At 43.7% G+C, this 9,182-nt stretch overlaps 2 protein-coding genes across 3 annotated transcripts; one reads left to right on the top strand and one right to left on the bottom strand.

The window, feature by feature from the left end:
• Positions 1-448: 448 nt before the first annotated feature.
• Positions 449-4,924, top strand: LOC109880323 (WAP, Kazal, immunoglobulin, Kunitz and NTR domain-containing protein). The gene is made up of 2 exons (XM_020472535.2): positions 449-2,755; positions 2,972-4,924. Exons 1-2 carry the CDS (start codon positions 2,447-2,449, stop codon positions 4,517-4,519), a joined length of 1,857 nt encoding a protein of 618 aa, XP_020328124.2. The 5' UTR covers positions 449-2,446; the 3' UTR covers positions 4,520-4,924.
• A 2-nt stretch (positions 4,925-4,926) lies between these two features.
• Positions 4,927-7,357, bottom strand: LOC109878440 (methyltransferase-like 26). 2 transcript variants are annotated; one of them, XM_020470668.2, is made up of 6 exons: positions 6,962-7,357; positions 6,541-6,703; positions 6,346-6,405; positions 5,900-5,967; positions 5,725-5,803; positions 4,927-5,493 (listed from the first exon to the last, which is right to left on the bottom strand). In XM_020470668.2, the coding sequence occupies exons 2-6, from the start codon at positions 6,571-6,573 to the stop codon at positions 5,437-5,439; spliced, it is 297 nt and encodes a 98-aa protein (XP_020326257.2). In that variant the 5' UTR covers positions 6,574-6,703; positions 6,962-7,357; the 3' UTR covers positions 4,927-5,436. The 2 variants fall into 2 exon arrangements, with proteins under 2 accessions (XP_020326257.2, XP_031687571.1); XM_031831711.1 differs by having other exon boundaries at positions 6,541-6,698; positions 6,962-7,306.
• Positions 7,358-9,182: the final 1,825 nt, after the last annotated feature.

The following is a 9,182-nucleotide window of genomic DNA, read 5'->3' on the forward strand; positions in this document are numbered from 1 at the left end:
TCCATACAAGCTTAATAAAAAATAAAGAGTTCATATTCACAATTTTATTTATACCCATTTGTTTATAAATAATATTCAGGTTTTTGTTGGTGTCTTTTATATTTTTGTAAAGGACAAAATTCTTAGAATGTATTTACACTGAGACATTCCCTATGCTCACTGCAAGAGAGATGAAAACCAATGCATGCCATTTCTCTCTGTTTCTACGCCCTTTTATTAAATAAAAGGTCAAGGAAAAGCATCATTATTCAGGGTATTATAAGCACTACCTGTATGTGGCATAAGCTGCTGAGTTGATTGTAAGGATGATGAACGGTTTTGCAAATAAATGTGGCGGCATAGTTGCCATGGAAAGCAATGGTTTTCCCCAAATTAAACTGTTATACTTTTTTTATTCAAAAGGATTTATTACTGAATAACTGTATTGTATATTTTTGATTAGTTGATATAAGTTTTGCTCATGTGCATATTTAGCACTTGCCCTACTCTTCCTGGGGATCAAATAGGAAACAAAACACAACAAATAATATACATAATACCATGTCACCTGTTTCTGCCTCACGCTTCAGAAAACAGGAGATGGCTCCTGCCCTATGAGCCATTCTGGCTCCTGCCCTATGAGCCGTTCTGGCTCCTGCCTGGCTCCTGCTCTATGAGCCGTTCTGGCTCCTGCCTGGCTCCTGCTCTATGAGCCGTTCTGGCTCCTGCCTGGCTCCTGCTCTATGAGCCGTTCTGGCTCCTGCTCTATGAGCCGTTCTGGCTCCTGCCTGGCTCCTGCCTGGCTCCTGCTCTATGAGCCGTTCTGGCTCCTGCCTGGCTCCTGCTCTATGAGCCGTTCTGGCTCGCACAAGCAATGACTCATGCAAGGCCACTTACCTACAATACAGTGCAACTTACAATACAAAATATATTTAAAAAATAGCTGTCTCTCTTCACAGTCCCCGTTGTGCCGTAATATGTTATTTTATCTGGTTTTATTGCTAGCTTGAGTTTTGTAGTGATATTATTGGCTATTCAAAGCTTTGGCAATGTCAGTGCGCTGGCGGTGGGAATTCTTTGTTTCTCTTTGTCCTCTCCGACCCCTTGGCTGTCGGTATCAAGCTCAATTGAAGTAAAACGGTGGGGGATCTGAATTGATTAGTCGCCCCGGGGTTATTGGCTCCGCAGCCCCTGGCTCGCGGCCTCTCCGCAGCGGCTCTGAATGCCGGCGGTCAAAAGTCACGCGAAGGTTGAAGGGTCACGTTCAATGAAAGCGAGGGGAGTTTGCTTCTCATAGCCCTTTGAGCCGTGTCGAGACAAAGATGAGTCGCACACCATTGAAAATGTGTCGCTTTACGTCTTGCCACCTGACCGTGGCATCTCTGAGCTTTGTGTGAATGATGGGTGTAAACTGACCGACGCGTCTAGACTTCGACTTGAACACAACCAAACGTAAACATGTTTCTATGCATGTGCACTATCAGTGTCAAGTTGCGCATATTTCTTGCCAGTTCTGCTGTGCGCGCCTCCTCAAAATGTTTGATTCTTTCTCATTCAGATAGCCTATCTAGTCTAATTAATCCCACATTCAAAAAGTTGTCTATGTTCATTCTAGATACACTGGATCAAATTACACCATAGTCTACTCATTGCGTAAAAAACGCAATTAGACACGTATGTCAACTTCTTTATCAGTGTGCATTTATTTTATTTAACCAGGTAGGCCAGTTGAGAACAAGTTCTCATTTACAACTGCGACCTGGCCAAGACAAAGCCAGTGCATGTTAGGAAACTTCTCAATCATGGCCCATTTATATGTGCAACACTTGTAGAGTTTTTGTCTGGACGCATGAAACATTGATGGATTTCTCACCGGAATGTTTGGCCCAGTGCGTACTGTTGTTGGGACAGCTTGACAACACCGCCCTATCGAGATTCCTTTGATGTCTTTACAATGTTTGTCCAGTTGCTTAGCGCATGGTGCTGCTTCATAAACGTTTCAGACACTGGACAAGCATGGGGGCGGTCAGAGGCGCTGCCCTTCCTACCTCTAGTCACACCAAAAACCGATATTGCTTCTCTATCTCTTTGTGTGGCGAGTTGACTCCGCACGTCTTGGAAGTCAGCGTAGATGTAGCCTGATTAAAAAAAAAAAATGTGTGTGTAGTTTTTTGTTTTAGTCTAAACGTTTTGCGATGTTATCAAACCAGAGTGGATTCACAGATGTTATTTTTGTTCTCTTATTCGAGGCAACTTGTTGAATCAATGTACAGCGCAGAGGGAGATGTTTTTGTTGGACAATGGTTTATTCATCTGAAATTTGAGAACCGTTTCTCTTGCGTGGCGAGCAACAAAATTGGCACTTGTACCCAGATTGGTGGTTACGCACAAACTGGATGGTTGCATTTGAACAAAATGGAGGTATTTTCCTGAGGGGCTGCATGGAAGTTATGGAACTTGTTGATGGATGACTTTCATGAAATTCCTTTTTAAAATGAATATATCTTCCCTCAGCCGTGGAGGGGTTGGAGCTGGAAAGAACGTGGACACAAACCAGCCAAAAGCACTTATATACCCAAAAGGACTCTTATCAGGACACGTTGGTTGGTCCTCTCTTGTGTTTTTGGTTTGCCTCTGCGTCTTCCCACAACAGACCCGGAGTGCAAGTCTAGCTGGTTCCAAAGTGGAACATCCAGGAGTTTGTCCCAACAAGCTGAATGCTAACCTTTGGGTTGATGCACAAAGCACCTGCGAACGGGAATGTGAAGTTGACGAGGTGAGGCATTTATATGTATTCAATATTTAATTCCACAATCCATTGTCTGTCATTTGTTTATGACAAACGTCAACAGTTGTAAGGAAATGTGTTATACTGTATGATTACACGTTCATTACATTTAATTTTAATTTTATTAGGTCTACCACTTAGTATATTTAATACAACAAACACCATGTATTTTTACCTCAGTAAATGCCTGTTGTTATTCTCCAGGACTGTGCTGGCTTTGAGAAATGCTGCACCAATGTGTGTGGACTCTTCAGCTGTGTGGCCGCCCGTTTCTCTGATGGCACCCCTGCTCAGCCGGATGGCCAGGGAGGAGGAGAGAAGGGCTCCGGGGGCCAGGGCTCCATCACCACCTGCCAGGGCTTCATCTGCAGCCAACAGGGGGCCACCTGCGACATCTGGGAGGGCCAGCCCATCTGCAAGTGCCAGGACCACTGTGAGAAGGATCCCAGCTTCACCTGTGCCTCCGACGGACTCACCTACTTCAACAAGTGTTACATGGATGCTGAGGCGTGTACACAGGGTGTGACGCTAACTGTGGTGACCTGCCGGTTTCATCTATCTGGGCCTCAAACAAGTCCGCTCCCTCAGGACACAACAGCCAATCCAACGCTGACGTCCTTCCTGGAAGACCCCATTCCCCCAACGCTCTTCTCCAACCCCAGCTACAAGTCGGTCTACATAGGCGGCACGGTGAGCTTCCACTGCGATGTAATGGGAGTCCCGCGGCCCGCGGTGACCTGGGAGAAGCAGAGCGAGCGCCATGAGAGCCTGGTAATGCGGCCCGACCGGATGTACGGCAACGTGGTCATCACCAACATTGGCCAGCTAGTCGTCTACAACGCCCAGGTGTGGGACACAGGCATCTACACTTGCATCGCCCGAAATGCAGCTGGGGTCCTCCGCGCCGACTACCCTCTCTCTGTCATCCGTCGGACCGAGGACGACATCTTCTCAGAGGACCCCGAGATGGCGGGAATGCCCATGGGGCCCCCGTTTTCGCCCGCCGACTGCCTGGCGGAGGTGGACCGGAGGGAGTGCTCCGCCGAGCGCTACGTTGACTGGTACTACGACGCCGAGCAAGGTACCTGCCTGGCCTTCTCCAACGGGGGCTGCGATGACAGCCGCAACCGCTTCGAGACCTACGAGGAGTGCCAGGCATCCTGCCAGAGGGAGGGGATGGGGATCTGTTCCTTACCTGCGGTCCAGGGCCCCTGCAAGAGCTGGGAGGCCCACTGGGCCTGGAACTCCCTCTTGAAACAATGCCAGGCCTTTGCTTATGGTGGTTGCCAGGGCAATGGCAATCGCTTCCGATCCAAGAAGGAGTGCGAGGCAAACTGTCCACAGTCCAAACGACGAGCCTGCAAAACATGCCGGGTCAAAGGTAAAATCGTCCCGAGCCTGTGTCGGAGCGATTTTGCCATCGTCGGTCGATTGACGGAACTGATCGAGGACCTCGATTCTGGGATCGCCCGGTTCAGTCTAGAGAAGATCCTCCGCGACGAGAAGATGGGCTTGGCGTTCTTTAACACCCGCCACCTGGAGGTGACCCTGGCTAAGATGGACTGGAGCTGCCCCTGCCCCAACATCACCATGGAGGAAGGCCCCCTATTGGTCATGGGGAATGTACAGGACGGCATGGCCGTGATACAACCCGACAGCTACGTCAGACCCATCTCCGATAAGAGGCTGAAGAGGATTCATGAAGTCTTGGAGAAGAGGACCTGTGAGATGCTGCAGAGGTTCAGGGACTAGGGGCTCTATTCGATTCGTATCTCGGAAGCTCAGCGTTACAGTGCGATTTCAATTTAAAGGCAATTCTCCCGCATTAGAGGAGACTGCATTCAAAGTAAACACTGCAAATGTTGGCTCAATAGGAAATGACCTTCACATTTCTATCACGCAATCTAACGCTTCAGCGAGACAGATTGAATAGAGCCCCAGAACTGATCACCTCAACTTGGGCTGTTATAGCAAGACTAATATACAATGGCATAGCCCTACAATGACAATGTGAGTAACTGGAGTTTGTGCCATGATGTACTGTATCAAATTACAGTGCATTTCTTTGACACTGTTTTCATTTACCCAGAAAAATCAAGCACAGACTTTTCAAACAATGCCAATGTTGTACATAACACAATCCAATCGAGATGTGTAAATACCATTATTCAAATAGGTTTATTCAAATGTAATGTTTCATGTGTAAGATTTGTATTCACTGTAATGTCTAGTGATAATTCTATGCTGAAGTGGTGTAATGTTTCTCCTTTTTTGAAATCCCATAACGTCAATGCATACTTCTTAAAGGTAAATTAATACTCCAAGTTGATTGAAAAAAAATGTTAGACTTTTTTCTGCACTTTTCTGATGTGGGTGTCATGCAAAAGAACCTTCCTACAACAATCCTATTCATTTTAATCAATAAAAGCGAGCGCCATACATTTTGAAGTTACCAAACAGATCACCTATGAGGAAATTACTTGTGTAGATAGGAGTTGAAAACTGAGGGAATTATTGAATTTGGCATTGATTCAAATAAGGTATCAGTTCAGGTTCATTTTCAACCAAGTGTTAAATATCCATTACTGGTCATGTTATACCCTGTACAGACAGGAGCGCGATGGTGCATTTGTGATGTTGGAATGGAACCCAAGAGAGGGCAGTAGACTTCACACCAGACTCTCCTTCCGGAACAGAAGGCACTTGTTGTTAGCTGGCATGTCAACCTAACGTTACATTGACAAGAGAAAGTGGTTATAAGCCGACATCAAAGTATTTCACACATTTTGAAGTAAGAAATGGGTCATGGATGTTTCAATGTGGCATCTTTTGCTATTTGAATACATTTGGTCTGACAGTTAATTTAACATGTTTGTGTTACTTACGCAGATCATTGGGTTTCATTCACATCATTATGAAAATCCTAAATGACTGATATTTGGAGTATCGCTTCTTACCATTTTCTCCAGGAACAAGCCACTCCTCTCTGCCACAGACCTGAGCAGGGTGACGTCCCTTAGGCCCCACTCTGGATTTCTATAAGACATCAACAGTTTGAGTTATTTGCTTCGATAATGTGTGGTCAAATAGCAGATATATTCAGATTCCGGCATTATTGTAGTTCTCACTTACCTCGACCTTAGACTGAGGTCAAAGTCGATGTTGCTTTGTGGAGTGATCTGCCCATTTAACGCATAGGGCTAGAGAGACAATATTAGAAGACGCAAGACATGTTCATGAGGGCAATTTCACAGTGAGTTCTAAAGTGGACTCCCTAAAAACACACCACTTCGATACAAGTGACTTTTAGTAGGAGAGCATTTTCCCCAATCCTTTCCCTAACCTTAACCTAATTCTCCTAACTTGCTACCTACATTTTTGTAACCTGCTGCGTAAGTTCTGCTAACCTGCAACGAAAAGGTATATCAAAGTTGCATATTTTTAGAGAGTTCCAGTTCTAAAATATGGGAAATAAACAAATATTGCTTCCAACATCCTTTCTTCTACATGCTTATTTACTGCCAACATCCGGTTGAGGATATAATCAACACTGTGCTTGTAACACCATTATAATATACCCCGTATGTCAGCAGTACTCCTTGTGGTTTCAGGATGGTTCCCGCTCCTTTGAACAAACCCTGTGGGTAAAAACATAACATCACACAATAATTAGTATGCAATAAAAGTATCATGTATCATCAGTTAGTGGACCATTAACTGTGTATTTATAAGAGCATCTCTATAGACAATACGTAGGCCTAAACAGTATTCACCTCAGTGCAGGCCATAGGGGAGATATGGATCATGTTGATGTTGAGTACCAGGTCCAAGGACTCGGGCTGGATCCCACCCCAGTTTTCACAGGGTAGAGAGGCGTCGAGGTGGATGGCAGGTTTCACGTTCGGCAAGTTGTGATGCGCTCTGTATGCGTCTATACTGGTGGCGGGGACAAAATAGATCATTCTCATTGTAAGCATCAACAAAAAAATAATAGCTGCTGATATAGGCCTAAAGAATTAGTTAGGCCTACTATTATTATCAACATGAATTCATTGTAACCTATTTTGAATAACGTTCAGCTTTGGATTTTTGGGAAAAACAACTCAGATCTGGACTCACTGAACCGTTAACTTATGCCTTGCGTTACGACATTATACATTAATTTGCAAGCTAAAAAAATATCTTTAAACTCACCTGGCTAAAGATTGTCGGTCAAATTCTGACGGCTGCCAGGTAATATTTCGTAAACCCTGTGCGAAGTGGGTGACATGTTGCCCCGTACCAGACGATATCTCCAGTGCATTCAACGGTTTCGCCGTATCCACACTCTCACGGAGCACCGCAAGGATGGGTTCCTTATTTCTCTCGGCGGCAGGTGCATTGAGTATTTTGGCAACTCTTGGATACACTCTCCGCGCTAAAAGATGCAATTGTTTCCACCACTCCAGTTGAACTAGTTGGCTGTGCAAGTTAGTCACAACAGAGCTCTGAACAATATCACCTCCGGACTATAACAATATTAATCTACTTCCGCGTTGTGTCACGTGATTAAACACGTCACCCGGCCTGGTGTAATAACGGCAACGTTTTAAAAAGCTGCACAATGTGCACTTTTCCTGAGATTGCAGTTCCTTAGGATGGAGAAGCAGGGTGATTCTTCAACTACAGGGCACTTCAATGTCCTCTTGGTACATTTTGTGGATTTTATTTAAATATATATATATATTTTTTGTTGTTGTTCTTTTTAAGTATTATATTAAATTCACACTACAATCATTCCAGATTTTTTAAACACCTCTCTGTCAAGTATTTTAGCTACTTTTCATATGCATTTTATACCTCAATTTCACTGTTTTTCCCTTGTCCCTGACACAGATTTATGTGCTTCTACTATGTTTTGCTATTAGAAATCATTAATAATTACACATTATAAAGGTTATCTACTCGAGAAAGAGTAAATTAAATATATATCAATATTTATTGTGAGTATGCCCTTTATATTGTTTTTTTACACAAAAATGTCCACCACTGAGGGCAAATTCCTCATTAATAATGTTTTTTTCAAGAGAATGTTAATTTAGTTACCACGGAAACATATTGTGACACTGAAGCACACGGCTGCAGCAGACAGTTGTTCCAGATGTGATGTCCAGAAGTTAAAAGAAAAATCTAGGTAAATATTGCTTGTGTAGAGAATATTTTTTATTGTCAGTCATTTCCAAACAAGCTATCATTTATTTAATTTGTGGTAGAATTGAGATGTTTTTAAAACAGCATAAAACAGCACAGAGGTCACAGACATAGAAACCAAATAAAAAATGATCCTATACATACCAGTAACATCTGCAAAAAGACAGGGAGAGAAGAGAAGAGAAGGGAGAAGTGAAATCTCTCTCTGAGCTTACAAAGCGACAACAAAGTAGTAAGAGATGGCAATGGAAATGCAACCAATGGAATAGAAGACAGACTTTAAAGAGAACAGTTGCAATGAGAGACCAACCTATCAGCCAACACACCACCTCAGTCACCAGATAACTTGCAGCCAGAACATGAGGCCAACATACCTGCCCTTGCCTTACCTGCCCCTGATGCATGCCCTGATACCCCTTCCTCATTGTCTGCAACAGGAATGAGAAGTCGAATACTCGCTGCAAGGAAAAAGGTTGGAAAAGGTTGCTCAAAAACATACAAAGATCTTTGCAAGGCAAATGTCAAACTTGATAAAGCTTTAAGGAAAGCTGAGAAATACCAAAAAAGGTATGATTAACTGAAAGAAAATGGAGAGACAAGATTCCCCAAAGACAGAGACTAAACAGCAAATGGCGGGAACTCTGAAGAACTTGAGAAGGATTTTATTGTTTCAAAATGCCATCATTGCAGAGTTAAAACAAAAGTATTAAAAAATGTGCAGTGCCAAGGACAAACAAGTGGCTTCAAAAATGCTCAGAGGCAACATCCTGAGAAAGTATGGCCTGGTCAAGGCCTCAAACAGAGAATTTTGATTTTCAGCAAAAGCAATGAGGGCAAATGAAAACAGGGCCAACAAGTCTTCAATACTCCAAGAAAAAATAGTGGAACAGAATTAGCACAGCCACAGAAGAGAAAACCACTAGATTCTATCAACGTGATGACAACAGCAGAGCAACAACAGGGAAAAAGGACACACTAACGAGGAACAAGAAAAAAAAGCAGATGCGCTTATTCAGAGATTAAAATGTCCTACTATGAATTCTGCAAAATATGTCCTCTTTTGGGTTGTCAAGCCAACAGTCCAAGATGGGGACACATGCCTCTGCAAAACCCCACGCCAACCTCCAGTTCATGGAGGATAAACTACAGCATCACAAAGGGATCAGCTGCAGCAACATTGAGAACCTTATTGAGTCTTTGTGCTGTGAGAACCTGAAGAAAGAGC

Source organism: Oncorhynchus kisutch, linkage group LG1, assembly GCF_002021735.2.
Source record: "Oncorhynchus kisutch isolate 150728-3 linkage group LG1, Okis_V2, whole genome shotgun sequence".
Taxonomy (NCBI): domain Eukaryota; kingdom Metazoa; phylum Chordata; class Actinopteri; order Salmoniformes; family Salmonidae; genus Oncorhynchus; species Oncorhynchus kisutch.

Coding starts and splice junctions, on each gene's coding strand:
- LOC109880323 (XM_020472535.2), top strand. CDS start 2,447: ATGACTTTCATGAAATTCCTTTTTAAAATGAATATATCTTCCCTCAGC. Junction 2,756..2,971: donor GGGAATGTGAAGTTGACGAG/GTGAGGCATTTA, acceptor GTTATTCTCCAG/GACTGTGCTGGCTTTGAGAA.
- LOC109878440 (XM_020470668.2), bottom strand. CDS start 6,573: ATGATCCATATCTCCCCTATGGCCTGCACTGAG. Junction 5,804..5,899: donor GACCTCAGTCTAAGGTCGAG/GTAAGTGAGAAC, acceptor GATGTCTTATAG/AAATCCAGAGTGGGGCCTAA. Junction 5,494..5,724: donor GCTTGTTCCTGGAGAAAATG/GTAAGAAGCGAT, acceptor ATGTAACGTTAG/GTTGACATGCCAGCTAACAA.